This window comes from Schistocerca cancellata, chromosome 5 (assembly GCF_023864275.1).
Source record: "Schistocerca cancellata isolate TAMUIC-IGC-003103 chromosome 5, iqSchCanc2.1, whole genome shotgun sequence".
Classification (NCBI taxonomy): Eukaryota; Metazoa; Arthropoda; class Insecta; order Orthoptera; family Acrididae; genus Schistocerca; species Schistocerca cancellata.
In genome coordinates, this window is record NC_064630.1 from 58,722,449 (window position 1) to 58,740,601 (window position 18,153).

General features: G+C 39.4%; 1 protein-coding gene across 6 annotated transcripts in view; it reads right to left on the reverse strand.

Annotated features, from left to right (window-relative positions):
• The window catches only part of LOC126187537 (ras-specific guanine nucleotide-releasing factor RalGPS2), a 394,688-nt gene that overhangs the window by 9,548 nt on the left and 366,987 nt on the right, over positions 1-18,153 (reverse strand). For 5 of the 6 annotated variants that reach the window (XM_049928682.1, XM_049928683.1, XM_049928677.1 and 2 more), the window contains 8 exons: positions 16,434-16,536; positions 14,170-14,465; positions 9,185-9,440; positions 7,685-7,848; positions 7,050-7,192; positions 4,408-4,633; positions 3,497-3,682; positions 456-527 (listed from right to left, as the gene is read on the reverse strand). In XM_049928682.1, coding sequence (XP_049784639.1) covers positions 456-527; positions 3,497-3,682; positions 4,408-4,633; positions 7,050-7,192; positions 7,685-7,848; positions 9,185-9,440; positions 14,170-14,465; positions 16,434-16,508 — 1,418 coding nt within the window. In that variant the 5' untranslated portion in view covers positions 16,509-16,536. The remainder of the gene's footprint in view (positions 1-455; positions 528-3,496; positions 3,683-4,407; positions 4,634-7,049; positions 7,193-7,684; positions 7,849-9,184; positions 9,441-14,169; positions 14,466-16,433; positions 16,537-18,153) is intronic. The other variant, XM_049928678.1, reaches the window with a different exon arrangement.

Below are 18,153 nucleotides of genomic sequence, written 5' to 3' on the forward strand. Positions count from 1 at the left end.
CATTTTCACTAAGCCAGAAGGACAATGACAATGGACGCATTTTAAGACAATATGAAAATACCCTGCTACTGGCTGTATACAGATTCTTTTGACCATTATCTTTTGACAGCAGAGGCAGGGATCGAGAGTTGACTTAAAAGGGAAAAAAAATCCTTCTGTTTCCAGTTTCCTGAAAGAGTGATAAAGAGAGAATACACACAATATAGCACATAATGAGTCACTAGGTACGGCCTGGTACAAAATGAGTCACTAGGAATGGCCATAGAAATGTAAAAAGCATGAAAAAATTACCTACTCATATTTACTGAGCTGTATCGTAAGCAATCTATGATGCAATGACATTTCTGTTACACAGTATCATGCATAAGCAAACAAATGTACGAGGCATAAATGTGGGCAAAGAGATGTGCAGTATGAAATGTGACACAGACAAGATGGGCCGAGCAAAAACTCACCCACTAGGAACCCAGCCTGTCAGCTGATGTTGCTGTTTGTGGAAGTTACGAGGAAGGCTTGTGCTACGGAATCTGGTGAACAGATGACACACCTTCACTCAAGAGGAACTGCATTTAAGTATAGCACAATTGTTACTAAGGAAAGTTATTCAAATGACAACTAGACACAAGATTCTTAATTTTCAAACACCTCTCTCTTAGAACTAAAAGAAAGTCTTGTCCTATGAAGCATATGAGTGAATAAATCAGACTGTAAAGCCACCTCTAGAAACGTGTAAATAAAAAGGAGAGAATGCATGTCATGCATCACACATATGCAAGTCACACTGTTAAGATGAGTTTAAGCAGATTCAAAAAATGTTTATGAAAATAAATACAAGCCAAAAATTAAGTTGATTAAGCACATGACAAACATATAGATTCGGTACACAAAATTTGGGGCCTAACTGTTCCCTTTTTTTCAGTCATTTGACTGGGTGATATATTGAAATTATAATTCTAACTTGCTATTAGAGAGAGAATAAGAACACATTGCTAATACTAAGTTCAAATTAACATCTCAGTACTAGTCATTAAGTTAATAAATAAGAGTGAATAAATACCAATTAGCTCTATTTTTCCACTTTACCCCTACGAAGGAAATAACAAAAAAACCTGATATGTCACATTAATAACTGTTTTTTGTCATGGTAGACTACATGTAGCCATGAAACTTCCTGGCAGATTAAAACTGTGTGCCCGACCGAGACTCGAACTCGGCACCTTTGTGCAGAACTAGCACTCCTGAAAGAAAGGATACTGCGGAGACATGGCTTAGCCACAGCCTGGGGGATGTTTCCAGAATGAGATTTTCACTCTGCAGCGGAGTGTGCGCTGATATGAAACTTCCTGGCAGAGTAAAACTGTGTGCCCGACCGAGACTCGAACTCGGCACCTTTCTGCAAGGTTCGCAGGAGAGCTTCTGTAAAGTCTGGAAGGTAGGAGACGAGATACTGGCAGAAGTAAAGCTGTGAGGACCGGGCATGAGTCATGCTTCGGTAGCTCAGATGGTAGAGCACTTGCCCGCGAAAGGCAAAGGTGCTGAGTTCGAGTCTCGGTCGGGTACACAGTTTTAATCTGCCAGGAAGTTTCATATCAGCGCACACTCTGCTGCAGAGTGAAAATCTCATTCTACATGTAGCCATGCTTATTTCGATTATTATTTGGAATGTGTCTATCTTTCCATGTTAAGTTACTGGATATCCAACTGATATGTACCACCTTGTCACATTAACGTGACCAGCTGTGACCTGTGGCCCGTGGTGCACCACAGTTTCCTTGACACCTGTTTTGGATAGTGCCATTTTATCATGCACAATATACTTTAACCACGGCAGTAGGTGAACACTTTACAAAATTAGCCATTTCAGAAATGCTTCCCACTTTTGGCCTTAAAGTTAGTGAATATGCCCTTTTGAACATCAGATTAATCACTCCATTTCTGCATTACGACAATGACTGCACCGTTGTTCATGTCCCCTCATACACCTACCACTGATAGTGCTGCCACCTACCCTCTAAACATGGTAACCACACATTGATGTCGGAATGTATGTGGTGGTCACATTAATGTGACTGGACTGTGTGCTTCAAAGTTAGCTAATACATGAATATATTGCCAATATTCAGTACTGTTCACCTTGGCTTGTTTTACTTCAACATAATTTTGTTATGATCCCACTTCTTCTTCTAAGTGTATTTACTCTCATTTATATTGATGGTATCATCTGTAAACCTGGCCATTGGAACTGTGATAGAAACATACACAGCACTATTTTTCAGTGATTTTTTTCTTTATTTGCCTGGTGCTAAATACTACCTGATTTGGTTTTTTCGTCATATCTGTTTGTCAGTGAGTGTGAAGCAGCTCACACACACACACACACACACACACACACACACACACACACACACACACACGGGGAGAGGGGAACGGGGGAGAGGGGGAGAGAGAGAGAGAGAGAGAGAGAGAGAGAGAGAGAGAGAGAGAGAGAGAGTGTGTGTGTGTGTGTGTGTGTGTGTGTGTGTGTGTGTGTGTGTGTGTGTGTGTGTGTGTGTTTAAGAGACGAATTAGTTGATTTATACAAGTAACACAAATGTCCTTTAAAGTAATACTACGAAACACAATTAGAAAAAACTAAAATAAATAAAACTGTATAGATATTACTTTGTATTTTTAATCTCACTGTGTGTAAACATGCATGCATTTATAATATAGATGCTAGGGGGGCATTACAGGTTAAGGAGACAATGTGGATATGGATGAATAACAGAGTACAGAAAAAACTGGAATATTTACTTTGCGGCAGGTTGTTCAGATACTGTTCTCCTGCATTTCTCTGTGGATTTCAATGCTCTTATCAGCAATGCCATTCATGCATATCTCATAGGTCACTTAACAACTTCAACATGCTGTAACCATTCTTTCACTCCCTTCCAAACTGTCCAGATGCTATTTTCTGTAACTTGAACTAGCTTGATGAAAATGTTTAACTGTCAATGTGGACATAAATTGATATATATGAAGCTATACACCATAGATTGTACACAGAAGTACAAGCCAGAGATGTTTAATTGGAACAAAAGAATCTTTGTGACTCAACAAAAGATCACCAGATCAGTGTCAAAGAGAAGTGCCACCATTAGTCATGATGTAGCTCAAGTAGGGGGCTTATCTATTGCTAACAGAAGGAACACTACTGGTGTCTTTCCCTGGCAAATATCAATGAATGTGGAATTTTTTATTAGCAACCTAATCCCAGTAATACCCTAATACCTGTGTACATGGATACAGAAATGCTCCTATAAAGCAAATCCAACTGTCGGTCAGCCTACATTTTTGCCTTCCCTAACAACTTTCCCCACTTTCAATCAATGAACTAACAGTACCTACTCAATTTCTTTTCTGGAAATAAATTAAGCAACAAATTCATTACATACGTGAATGTGATGTTCACAATTTTTAAATCAATGTTTCATGCAAAAGTAGTACTCTTACTCACTTGGTGCCGAGACTGCGACATTTGCGATGAGTGGGCACAAATTTTGATCCAGCTGCAAGCCTCAAGGAGCCTGACGACAGTCCTTTAGCAGGTGAGAGACTAAGTGAAGCCACTGCATCAGAAACTGATTCTTTGGAGCTGGATGAACTTGGAGCAGGAGATGGAGGCTCTAATTTTAGGGACAACCTGCAATTAACAGTTCACCAAAAGTGTCAACACAACCAACAAAAATTTTATTCAAGATAGATTCTATGCTCTCTTTAGGACACAACATAAAAGAAATGCTTGCAGCAGTTTGATTTCTAAAGTTTGCTAAGAGCAGACTGTGTTGGGTGGTATTAGGCATTACGTAACAATTTACCAGGATTAACACTTTTTAATTTATCCTTTCACATGAGGACATTTACATAACTTGCTGCACAAATGGAAATTATTAAGAGATATAATGGCCACACTAATGGATTCTGAATGCGTCAAGTGAAAGTTTAACTAAAAAGAAAGAACTTTTTTTCCTTGTGGGAAGTCTTATTTCAACCATAACTGTCTCATTGTTGTAACTTATTTAGGAAAGATGATCTTTTCTTTGGTTATTTAATTGACATCACAAACAGCAGTTACAACGCAATGCCATAAAAATGTGGAAACATTTCAGTTTGTTAAATCAAAATATTTTTTAAACATGATACTGTAGAATTCTGAGTGGAATCTAAACAAAAAATTACCCCTATTTGCCCATTCAACAACAGTTCAGATTTAATAATTCATAGTCTCTTATATGATACTGGTTTTTCTTTGATGTCACCCAGAAAATTTTGCAAACATTCTGTAAACCTTTCCTAGGACATGTATTGTAAATGATCTGAAAAGACCAAATGTGGAAAAAAGTCACCACTATTGTGCGAAATACTTACTTGTACTGATCATCCTCAACAAACTTCTGGAGCTCTTCAATGTACCTGACAGAACGTAAATAAGTCTGTATATGAGGTAGATGCACAAGAGTGGAATAGTCAGACTGCTGATAATTTGATATCACTCTAAGTATGTTGTTCATCTTAAGACGGCGTTGCTCAGATTCCATGCCCCCAGAGTGAGGATGTGCCATGTCAATATATGTAAGGTCAGTCAAAAACAATCCTGTAACAAATATAGGACACTATACTTACAGTACTACATTTATGACAGTACACAGAACATTAGAAAAATCAGATATTAAATTAAAGCATGTAAGTATTTGCCAAGTGCATGTGAACAATGCCAGAAGATTGCGTAACTATTACAAATAAAGTATTTCTGGTGTCTACTGAGTAGTAGAATTACGAACACTAGATTCCTACTGGATCTACCAAGGCTATTACCTGTTTATATTACACAAACAGGTGTTTATTCTAAATAAACAGAATACAACTAAAGTGGAACTTATGTACTACACTTAACTGCTCTGGTAATAAAAATTAACTGTTAACTTTGTCATAAAACAAATAAATCTGAAATGTTGAACTGATCTTCATATGTGGTATTAAAATCCCAGACTTACAAGCACTCATTCAATAATGCTTTTGGGCTATTTTTATTAAGGTTTTATTAAACACATTGTGTACAGGATATGAATTAGTTAACTAAACTTATCATCAGTTGCACAGTGAGGTAATGACGTGGTGTTCTTCCTTTACTGTATGTGATATGCATAGTAAGATCATTCCACAAATGCTGCACTGACAACTGTTGGTGTGGCTGTGATATTCTGTATTATGTATATCTAGTGGTGTACCCTAATGTCGACTACTTCCATTTATCATTTGTCATTGCTGGAGTGTTGAAGGATTCATTATCCCTATCTCTTGCTTTTTACTGCCTGTTTTCCAGGAGTTTGTGCTTTGCGGGGTTGATATCGGCTACAACATGGCATCTTCAATGTAGAAGGATGTGCCTGCCAAGTTATTGTTTTCCATTTATTTTGATACACATAGCACATTTCAGGTAGGTTGACTTGACTCCCTCTAGTCATTTGAGATTTGCGTATGCGTAGTGTTTCCACGTAAGCCGTATGTCGTACAATGCAATGGCCACAAACTTTATTTAGAATAGTCTCAGGGATATTCTTATGGATATCAGACTTAGTTTCTGTATTTCACATGTTGCAGTCATCATTCTTAGTACTGTGTCTTCAGTTCACTTGAAAAGGTAAGGCCTGTCAACAGCAGTGTTATTCCTAGGAATTTGTAATTTATGATTATTTCAAGTTTTTGTTCTCCACAGGTGAATTTGTCGCTGTTTGCCAAGCATCATCCTTTCCTGAATTTCATTGTTTTTATTTTATCCCTATTTATGACAAAGTTGTTTTCCTTCGACCATTCTTCCATTTTGTTAATGGCTTCTTGCAGGGCTCTCTTCTTTCTGATAGTAGGATCATTTCATCAGCATTCAGCCGAATTTCTTACTACTTCTGAATGTAACCTTTGGATCACGTCATGTATGAATACTTTAATATAGTGCAGCTTTTAGTATCTCCCTGCAATATTCCATTCATTTGCTGGATTCCTTGGGAATGGGTTAATTCACCATGGATTCTGATTGTGTTTTCTCTGAGGATGCTTGCTATGAACACGAGGACCTGACTTCCTGCAACCAGTATTGGATCAAGTTTCTCCAATACTCTACTCCCAACTGTGTACGTGTAACTTTGGGTTTAGACAGGACTTCGCTAGTAACTGGAGGAGGTTTACCCTGCTTATGTGGTTGGCCTTCCAGGAATGAATACTTCCTTATACATACATTTGGGCTATCAGCCAGTCTAAGGCACACTTAGCAAGGTTACATAGGTTCATTATATTTCAACAAAGTAAAATTTCTATTTCTTAGCTAGTAGTTGCATGTCAAGTAATGCGATTATGTCCTCGAATTTTCTGATCATCTGGTTAAGTTTATTGCAGAAGCCACAGATTTTAATGACAAAGTTTATTTCCCCACTTCCCCTTCTAAACCACTTAATGGTCAAAAATTTACTTCCAGGGCAATTACTATGATGTGATCAGCAGTTGGGTAAAAGTAAATTTATATATTTTATTGCTACTTTCCTTGGCGATTATACATAAGAACCCTGCTGAGATCAAACTGATTACTGACCTCACAGCAAGTTTTTATCGTGAAAGAAGCTTAGAAGTGTGCTTAACTTTTCAGATGGATCATTTCTCTGTAGTATCAACTTTCTCCCCGCGAAGAATGTTGTCGCATCTGTCTACCACTATTTCACACCCTCCTCTTGTTTTATGAATTTTATCTGTCAGTATTCTTTTACTGCCAATTTCCTTCACAAAAGTTTTCTTGATGTAGATGATTACCTTTCTTAGTTCCTGAATGTTGATATAACATCCACCCATTTTCTATCCTCATTTTCAGCACATCCTTGTATCAGAAGCTAGATAGAATACACTTTTTCCTTCGAGTGTCTCCGCCCCATCTTGGCAAAAAGCTATTTTTCTATATTTTGAGTGGCTAAAAATGCAAATGCAAACAGATCCTGAAAGTACACTAAAGTTGAAAGTTAACTTACCTAAGTACGGTACACAAGGCAGTTTAAGACTTTCCATATGTTCTCTTAGGTTGCTCCAATTATTTTTATCTGAAAACACCTCTGCAAGACGATCAAATGTCTGTCGTTCTTTCTTTGACAAACATGACCAAGTCTTGGTTAACCTGCAATGTAGACAACAACATCGCATAAATAAAAAGCATCTACCAAATACAAAGGCTATAAATGATGTGCAACATTAACACGATAGTGGAGAGTCCTGGCCAGAATCGAGACAATATTAAGGAGTAAAGGTAACTATTGCCATACAGCTGAAATTCTGAGCAGTAGATGCACATGCATCTGATTTTCTGTTAACTTCGAGGAGCAGCATTTTCTGGAAGCACAGCAATTAGTTTAACCTTATTTTTATGCTTTCCTGCTGTTCAATGCCTAACTATAATGTTAGTAGTTACTTACTATTTTTTGGAAGTCAAGTAACAAAATTTCCATTAACATACTGTTTCTGCATATGGGGTCAAAGAACAGAGTATCAAAACATTATAAAAACAATCATTAAAACAAACATTATTGGAATTAGGAAAGCTTGATCATGTTTTCATAATCATTTGCAACAAAATAAAGAAAAACTACTGTGATAACTTTCTCCCACTGACCTGTAAAGTGATGCACTTTGCAGGGATGATACGATTGCAAATAGTGAGTGTAAATTGTTAAGATCATATAGTTTCTTTGCTATCCTAATAAAATGAGCAAGAACCTCTGCTCTTTGCTTTGGTGTAGTGCCATTTAAAACTTCTTGTACAGTCCAAAAACTGACCTGAAATAAAATAATAAAAAAGGTTATTAACATATCTTTCTTAAACAACTTGTAGATTCATGACAACAGCAAATTCTATGGGCAATAAAACAAAAGTTTATTTTTTGTGTATGAGAAAAATATACATCGTGTAAAAATAGAACCATTATACCAAAATATGAAAACCAAGAGAAAACCATCTATTTAATCATAAAATCATTGTGACATGTAGAAGCCAAAACAAATAGATAAGCACAGTAAATTCCTATTGCCTGACAGATAAGAAAACCTAATTAACATCACATGAGGAAACTTCCATACTCATACCACCATCTAAACCATAATGCCAACTGCAAAATCAGTGAGAAGAGGGCTTAAAGTTTGGCATCTGACCTACATCAAAGTCATCAGAGATAAACCATTAGTACAACTAACAAACACTGCAGCCTTTAGGAGGGAACCTTTCAGAAAATGATCTGAAGAGGTTTAGATTCAGCACGATATCCAATAAGAAACACTGGTCAAGTACCCAACCTCTCTTGAATAAGAGCCTTGTGTTTTGACCACTGTATAACATTGTTCAACTGAGTATTATATGCTTTACAAAAGCAACACATTCATAAGTGGTGTCATTAGATTATTTTATAGGCCCCGCTACTGCAAAAGGGATAGGAAACAAAGAAGCAAAATAAGGAATTGTTTCTCAAATTACTCTTATCTTTTTATGGCTGAACTGTAACTGGCAACTTTCATAAGCACAATGATAATTCAACAAAATAATAGGGGCAGATCACTGACTGAATTTGCACAACTGTATGCATTAAAGTAACAAAAAAAATTAGTAAGTAATTGAAACTTAAATATAGGTTTTGCTAAACTACAATCATTGTGGATGGGGATAAGAGGAATAGTGAATAATAAATGAAGTCTTACTTGACCTAATATTCAAGTTCAGTTCAAATTAGAATTTTTCTACCTTTTTCCACTATCCCCTAAGCAGAAGATAATTACTTTTCTAACGACATTAACAACTGCAACACATTACTGTTGTGCAACCACTGTAAGGTTCCCCCCCCCCCTCCCCCACCCACTCCACCCCACATAATCTTTACTCTACTAGCAACTTCGAAATAAATTTGTCAGTCTTTCAGGAAAATAATTTTTTGTAACTAAAACGTTGACATCCGTAGCATGGAGTCTGTTTAAATTTATCAATAATTTAGTCAACAGAAATGACGTTACCAATTTCCGTGCGAGATACACAGCACCAAGTCTATAATGCATCTAACAAGCTTTTCTAAAGATATAAAATCACAATGTTATTAGACATGAAATAATTTCGAAATGGGTCACATACATGATTAAAACGTCTCGTGAAGGCCACAACATTCGGTGCCACGGTGAGTTTAGAGCGTTTGTTCCAAGCACAGCTCGTTAGCTCTTCAGGCTGAATACTGCGAAAGGCCTGCAGATCAAGCAGTGTCAACTGGCTTGCGAAGTCCTCAGGTGGTACTCTCAGTGCATCAAAGACAACTGAATCGTAGCTCTTGATAGAAGAGTTTGCCGGTAAGCTCTGTGACTTACTGTGAGCACCAACGCTATGTGGCAATGAGCTGCAAGAGAAAATCTGATGTTAACACAATTAAGACATTAAAAAAGGGGAAGAAACCAATGACAGTTCTGTTCAGTAACAAACACATGGTAGAAAACTGGCTAAGAAGCTGACATACTATACAATTCATCTCCTGTGTTGATCAGCAATATTCAAGGTGGGTGTTTGTCTCGGGACAACTAAGTATCTTTAGAATAAGATTCAAAAATAGTAGATACCATTATGATTTGCTTCTGCCCAACAGAAAATTAACTCTGAATGAAGTGGACTTGGCAAGGCTTAATTGAAGCAAATGAATTCCTTCAATGGAAATTTTGAGTGATCTATTTTTACGTGTTTTTGGTCCATTAAAGCTGAAATGTATACTGTTTCACTCTAGTAGAGGTTACCAGTGTTGTTAGAAACCAGTTGGAGGTGTACACGAACTGTTAGCATTCTACGCATTCCAGTCCACTCCAGCTAGGATATCTTTTTGAGAGCAGTTACATAGTTACAGAGCTTTCAGCACTGACTTTGGAGTCGGGAGAAGTTTAACCCTGTCTTGTGGGCAAAAGTGAGGCTAGTGACCATTATTTACACTGACTGGATGAGTATCAGTGCAGGCAATTAATCCAGATCCGACAATAAACGTTTCCAAGTAATTTACAAAGTCATATAATCTGTCCCACATACCACATGTTGAGAGAAGTGTGCGAGTTAATCTGCATGATCAGATTAGTACCTATACTTTACTTCTCCCAAATATAGTCGTGTCTTACAAATGGACCGCTTCACTCAGTTACGCAACAGAAATGAACCTTACACAAGAGTTGGTAATGGTGATGCGAGTTCTAATCTACTCAAGTGGTATTCTCCATACCTTTCTCCCAGCACCTGATTGGGTCCTAGATCACTAAGGTGTGTATAGTAATGTGGGCTGTTATGCATACTGTGAAAGAATAATAGTAACAACCCAATGTGTGTGCCATTTTAGGAAATGGCTGCTATACATGATGGACAATAATGTTGTTGAACAGAACAAATGTGGCACGAGATATAAGTGCTACAGTTCAGGTAAAGAGGGACCACACGCTCCCTCCCGCAGTCTGTTGTACAGACTTAATTCCTTAGACATTTCTAGAAATGATTCTCTGGTATTCTACTAATCCCAGATTTAACACAGCACAACTTGCTGTTATAGTGTTACAAATGCTGCTGTCCTGTTGGCACGCATGGACTATTGCATGTCATACTGGGGAGACAAGGACAGTTTGGGTTCAGTTCTTTTCCCCACATCAGTCTTGTTCAGTGGTTCTCAGCCTTAGGGTAATTACTCCCTGGGGGGCTAAAATTAAATTTTCTGTTGGGTAAAAAATGAAAGGGTTTAACTGTGGGTGTCACAAAACTAAATTATTTTTGTAAGATCAATGTTTCAGAAGGTTATAATATTAAGTACCCAAGTTATCAATAATTACACCAAGATCAATGTTTCAGAAGGTTATAATATTAAGTACCCAAGTTATCAATAATTACACTTTTTTATTTCAAATACTAGCATTAACGTGAGACACTGTGGCAGATGTTATACCTTGTGAAATGAGTGTTAAGGAGTCCAGCAATCAAGTGTAAACAGTAAGTATAGTGTACACATTTTCACTTGGTTGGTTTGAAATGAGTCTGCAGGTCACTAAGGAGAGGTGTGGTGCAGAGAAAGTTTATCTTAACAAATGTCTATCCTTGATGAAGATGGTTAGCTTCCTTTTCAGAAGAGAAATTGCAGGTAGCACTCACAATGCACTGAGAACTGCTTCATTTTATATATATTTAAAAAAAAGCAGTTTTTATTAAAAGACTGTTGTAAATAAGGAGTACCAATTGTCTCACTGAATCATTAGTTTGTGATTTAATAGAACACACATAAACAAAAAATTATTCATTTTAGAAATATAGTTTAGCTAGATGCTAATGTTGATGGTGATGGAGAGAAGGTGTAATGTTTTCAGAAAGGTTGGGAGCCACTGCTCTAGTTGAATGCTAAATTTGAATTACAACTGAAACAACACAAAAAAAATTTTGCTCAAATTTAATTATGTCAGTCAATAAAAAAATTGAAGACAGAAAAAAATGCAGAAGATCAATTAACATGAGCAGGTGTGAAGCTTAATAAGCAAAAGTTATACACAGCTTCAAAAAGTAATAACCAATATTTAAAGTTTATTTCTCAACTATGAAAGTACTATCAGTACCATTTGTTGCTGGTTGTTTTCACTGATATTTAGCAGGATTATCTCAGTCAAGGAGTGCCAAAAATGGCAAGGAATTATAGAAGTTGAGAGCTAAGTATAACACAGAAAACTTTTCAGTTGCTTGCATGAGAACCAACCCACATGTATAGATTTGTGGCCAGACTGCTAACATTCTAGTAGGTAAAGAGACACATTCACGGACTGACCGTACCTGCTGTTGACAATAAATCTGACATGGTTCTTTATGTCCACCACAGGTAGAAGTGGCAAATCAGAGGAAGTTCAGTTACAGGAGACAAAGGGAAATGGTAGAAGTAACTGAATGCGACAAGTTGCCCCAAATTTACACTCTCTGTTAGCCGTAGCCTGATGACATGTATTTACAATTGCTGTGCTTTGCGAAATACTGAGAATGGCAAGTTTAAACGTCAATTTTATATTGTGTCAATGATGAAAAACCATTACAGTTGTTAAATCACTCGCTTGAGACATGTACATCTCAAAGTTCTGGATGTATGCTTCTGAAATGCTATACACAGTAATTACAATGTCCGTGAAACATTTAAAAGAAGAAGAAGAAGAAGAACAAGAACAAGAAGAACAACAAATCAGTGTACATAAATGGATACATGTAACTTAACAAATGATACAGTACGGGTAAGACACACACTCCAAGTTATTTTTAAACATGATGCCAGCAATTTAGTTCGGAAAAGCACCAACAGGGGCACCACTGACTATAGTTGCTGAAAACAGCAGTGATCCAGGCACAGAAAGCAGTGTGTGTGTGTGTGTGTGTGTGTGTGTGTGTGTGTGTGTGTGTGTGTGTGTGTGTGTGTGTGTGTGGAATTTGCCCAGTGCCAATTGGTAGTGACTGACAGTATCACCTTTCTCAACAAGTTGCAATTGCGGCTCATGGCACGTGACAGAACTGACGACAGATAGTTGATGTTACAAGAAAATGGCACCTCTCCACATTACTACAATTCTGGACGAGATTATCTGAATGGGACGTCACCAACCACGTGGGCCACTTTGTATAGTCTGACTTGGCACTACTCCAGTGGACACTACAGTCAGAAGACTTGTTGGCTCACAACATTTTTCCTTATGGTGTTACACAAAGCATGCTGTTTACATTCCACTTTTACTACAGAACCTCAAAAACTCTTGACACCACATGGTAGCAGCTTTTCTTCCCGTCAGTCTCCATGTGCTGGGTCATGTGTGGGCAGGTGGACTGGCAATTAGATATGTGATGAACAGCAGACACACAGAATATTTATAACACTGTAAGAAAAAGTTTTGAGTGTTTGTCTTTCACATACTGTACCATCCATTACATTGGTCCCGTGGTTAGTGTGAGCAGCTGCGGAACGAGAGGTCCTTGGTTCAAGTCCTCCCTCAAGTGAAAAGTTTAATTTTGATCTGCTGAAACGTTTGAGTTCAGCTACTTATGCTATTAGGGTCATTGAAAATTTTGGTGATACACATTTGAGTAAATTAGCTTACCACGCCTATTTTCATTCTCTGCTTTTGTATGGCATCATATTCTGGGGTAACTCATCATTGAGTAAAAGAGTGTTCATTGCACAAAAGCGTGTAATCAGAATAATTGCTGGAGCTCATCCAAGATCATCCTGCAGACATTTATTTAAAGAGCTAGAAATCTTCACTGTAGCCTCACAATATATATATTCACTTATGAAATTTGTTATTAACAATCCGAATGAATTCAAAAGTAATAGCAGTGTACATGGCTACAACACTAGGAGAAAGGATGATCTTCATGACTCAAGGTCAACTTTGGCTCAGAAGGACGTAAATTATGCTGCCACAAAAGTCTTTGGTCACTTACCTAATAGCATCAAAAGTCTGACAGACAGCCATACAGCATTTAAAAGGAAATTAAAAGAATTTCTTAATGGCAACTCCTTCTACTCATTAGATGAATTTTTGGATATAGTAAGTGGGTAATTTCCCAACCATTACACAAAAAAAAAAAAAAAATAAATAAAAAATAAAAAAAAAAAATAAATAAATTAAAAATATTGAGTGACATGTAATATTTTGTCTAATGTAGTACCTTGTATAGACACCTTTCATTAACCTGACACGTTCCACATCATTACGAAGCGTCATATTCATGATCTATGGAACAAGTACTAATCTAATCTAATCTTGTTGTTTACCATGTACCTGCACCAATTTTTTTTTCATGGACTCTTGTAATATTAGCTGTATTTCTGTGTACTGCAACTTCTTGTACTATTGCTGAAGCGATGTAAGCAAATTATTTTTACTATTGTATTAATTTTTAATATATTTTATTACCATCATACTTGTAATTGTAGGCATCTGTGGCATGTTAAAAGTGGGTTTTTCCCTTGCAGGGGAGGAGTTGTGTGTGGGATGGGCACAGAGACAGTAACTGTGACACTTCCCCTTTCCCCTAGAATCAAACCTAGGATCCTTGTCCGTGCAGTGCAGTGTGACGTGACGTACCCGTAGTTGTCGTAGCAGACCGCGGGCCGCGCGGCGCCGGGGTGCGAGATCTTGCGGCCGGAGTCGGCGCGTGGCGGCAGCGTGCGGCGACTCGCGGCGCCCTGGCCCCCCGCGGTTGCAGCCGCTGCTGCCGTCCTGGCGCCCTCCTGCTCGGCGTGAGGCGTCGCGGCGGCAGACGTGGGCCGTGGCCTCAGCAGCGGCGTCTCCGTGCCGTTCACCAGGAAGCCGGACGGCGGCGACGCGTCCGACGACGGGGACTTCTCGGGGCTCGCGCCATCGGCGTTGTCCTCCCGTCCCTGTCCAAAGCGGATTATTCGGAAATTGATATCATTACATTGGGTCGAACCGTAAAGAGGGAAACAACAAATGGAGTAATGAAAAAATCTACAGTATAACTGCACCTCTCTAGGAATACCCGAAATATGACCCTCAAACACCGTACCCAAAAGCAAAGTGTCTGTGCATTCTTATTTTTTTTCGTTCGTTCGATAAAGTTCGTTGCGTTTGGTCGTGGCGGACGTCAAAAGACATCCGTTAAAATTGATCGTTGGTTCCCTGACTCAGTTTTTTTTAATTTTTATTTATTTATTTTTTTATTTTTTTTTTTTTTTTTTACAGAGAGCACGCAACCCTCCGACCGAATGCATCCAATGCTTCACGATGAAGCCCGAAGAAACCAGATGTTTTGCAGAAATTGTGCGCGCAGTTCGGACTGAACACAGGTGGAACACGGCGTGTCATTCTCAACAGACAGATGACTTAAGACGTGAAAGTAACTTCAGGTGTACCCCATAGGACTGTTGTAGGACAATCACTCTTCGTAATATATACACTGAAGCGCCGAAGAAAGTGGTATAGGCATGCGTATTCAAGTACAGAGATTTGTAAACAAACAGAACGCGGCGCTGCGGTAGCCAATGCCTATATAAGGCAACAAGTATCTGGCGCAGTTGTTAGATCGGTTGCTTCTGCTACAATGGCAGGTTATCAAGATTTAAGTGTGTCTGAGCGTGGTGTTATCGTCGGCGCACGAGCGATGGGACACAGCATCTCTGAGGTAGCGATGAAGTGGGTATATTCCCGAACGACCATTTCACGAGTGTACCAGAATATCAGGAATCCGGTAAAACATCGAATCTCCGACATCGCTGCGACCGGAAAAGGTCCAGCAAGAATAGGACCAACGACGACTGAGGAGAATCGTTCAACGTGACGAAAGTGCAACCCTTCCACAAACTGCTGCAGATTTCAATGCTGGGCCATCAGTAAGTATCAGTGTACGAACCATTCAACGAAACATAATACTGCCCCCCCCCTCCCGCCCCTCCGCCCGAAACCGCCCTGAGTACATGGCGCAGGGCATGTTTCGAACATCCGTTCGCATGGATGCCGGTGTATCCAGAAACACGATTCATCCGACCAGGTGACAGGTCTGCAATGATCCAAGGTCGAAAGTCTGCGACCTCATGCTCACTGCAATCCAGACTGACTGACTGGATATCAACATGAGAACACACAAAGGTCTTCTACCGAGAAACCCCATAATCAACCAAGTGCACTGAATGGTATGCTCCGAAACACTTGTACCTGCACCAGCGCTGGCTGTACTATGTAGTGAGATCCGGCTATCCTGTCTAAGACAGCGGGCACGCCTACCTCCAGCATCTGTGATGCGGTGTGGACGCCCAACATCTCGTCGCCTGCTCGTGGCTTCACCGAACTCCGACCATTTTCCACAGATCCTCACGACAGTAGGACGCGAACAGTCGACCATCTGTGCCGTTTCCGAGACGCACGCTCACTCACATACAGCTGGCGTAACAATCAGCTCTTCGTCACAGCCGCTACCGTCAGAAGATTCCCCGGTTTGCGCCCCATATTGTCACTAGGATGATTCTCTATTCGTCTCTGTTCCGTACACATATTCGCACTTTCCTTGCCGCGTCATACGCCTGCAACTCCAGTAGGGGGGCATGCAGTCTCGCAGTGGGCAAGCAACGTTCTTGGTGATCAGCGTAGGTAATCAACGAGGTTGTGAAATGAGTTAATAAAAAGTTTTTCCGATTTTTCACTGCAAATCATTCTTCGTAGTTACGCGCTTTCACGCGCTAAAAATATGCAAAGACGTCATGGTGTGGTTTTCTTTTGTACAGTTACAAAAACACAAATTTAATACATGGGTGATACGTATGAGGTAACACTTACTGAACTTGGGAGTACTATCGGCATTTTTTTTACTGCTACATACAGATAGGCTTGCTTACCTCAGCGATGCGCAGAGCCGCCAGGCTATCGCACGACACATCTCGTGGCATCTCACAGTAGCGCATGTTGGCCATGGGCGGTCGTGTCACAGAGGTCCCATGTCTGGAACAGAACAAACATCCGGTCTCACACGGGTTTCAATTATCGTGCCCTGTCAGCGCGCCGCGGATCAGTTTGACCGTCACCGCAGTGTCCATTACCGCCTCGCCTGGCTCAATTCTACAAATACCAGGCGTGTAGCAATCCCCTTGATGGAGCTCCTAACCTGGAACTGGTTACCAACAACGCTACAGAAAGAGAAGCAGGCGACAGTTGCCATGTATATAAAACGACTGATCATTTTCACATTGCAGAATCAGTTACTTTTTGTCAGTCTACTCCGCTCTCTCACTCCATTCTCGAGAGTGTACCTGCTATGAGCTTAATCTAAGCAAACACTATAACACCTGCATGCATTATAGTCGATGTATCATCTGAAATCAATGCTTGAAATGCCTTTAATAATAGTAATAATAATAATAATAATAATAATAATAATGATAATAATAATGTACTCGTCGAACTCTGGAACGTAGCTACAAAAAGAAGGGGATTAGGGGTTAACATTCCGTCGACGATGACGTCATTACAAAACAACGGAAGCCCTGACAGGACATGGGTCGAGGAAGGGTTCGGTCATATCATCCTGAAAATAACCATCCCGGCTTTCGCCTGAAGGAGTGATACTGGGAGACCACAAAAATTCTAAATCGGGATGGCCAGAAGAGGATCTGAACACTGTTTCTCAAGAAAGCAAGTCTACGAGGTTAACTTCTGGACCGCCTCGCTTGTTGAGCAATAAAAGCGCTGTTCTAGTTGCAGATTCTTCTACTGTACGATCACAGGCTAGAGCGAGCTGAGTGGCCAAACCACATTTTTTTTTTCCTTTCATAAAATCAATCAACAGCCAAAAGACCAATTTCGGATCTCAATTTTCCCTCTACCAAGCGTAAAGACTAGACGACATGACTTCATTGCAGAGGCCGTAACCAGCAGACACAACCCTAATCGAGATTCTAGTTGCATCAGGTTTTTAATGGTAACTCAAACCAGAACTTCGTAGGTGCTCCGTGTCAAATGCAACTAATCTATCATCAGTGTACCAATGATAAGGCTTGCAAGCCCCGATACCTGCTAATAAGCAATTCATGTCAACGAGTGGAATAACAGCAGAAAGACGGTTAAACGCATGGAATCTTAGAAACGTAAAAGGTTATACACGCTAACGGCAAGTCCAAGGGTTTTTGTGTCACTTCTCAAATCTCTCACCTCTGGCGATATTTGTTAATGTGAAAAATATCTAGTTCCACGGAAGTGGAATCAATGTTAAGATGTAGGCGCTCCTACAACTGACTGGCTAAGTCAGTCCAGAGGTCAGACCAAAGGCAGCCATCAACTCCAACAGCTTTACATTTCAAGATAGAACAATGTCCCCCACAGATATAATGCAAAGGAAATCAGCTTTCCATAAATTTTTTTTTATTGCACCAAATTAGCCTGTCTTCGCAAGTATTCACGAGAAAACTATTTTTTTTTTCAGCTTGACTTTAAACAGTTGGAGATATCAATGACCATCAATACCTGGTCAGTATTAGGAACGGCATATTCTACGCTAACTCATGTTGAGCAAATATTATGAACTTCAGTAAATTCAATGGTCTCCGCGACAAACGACGGAAA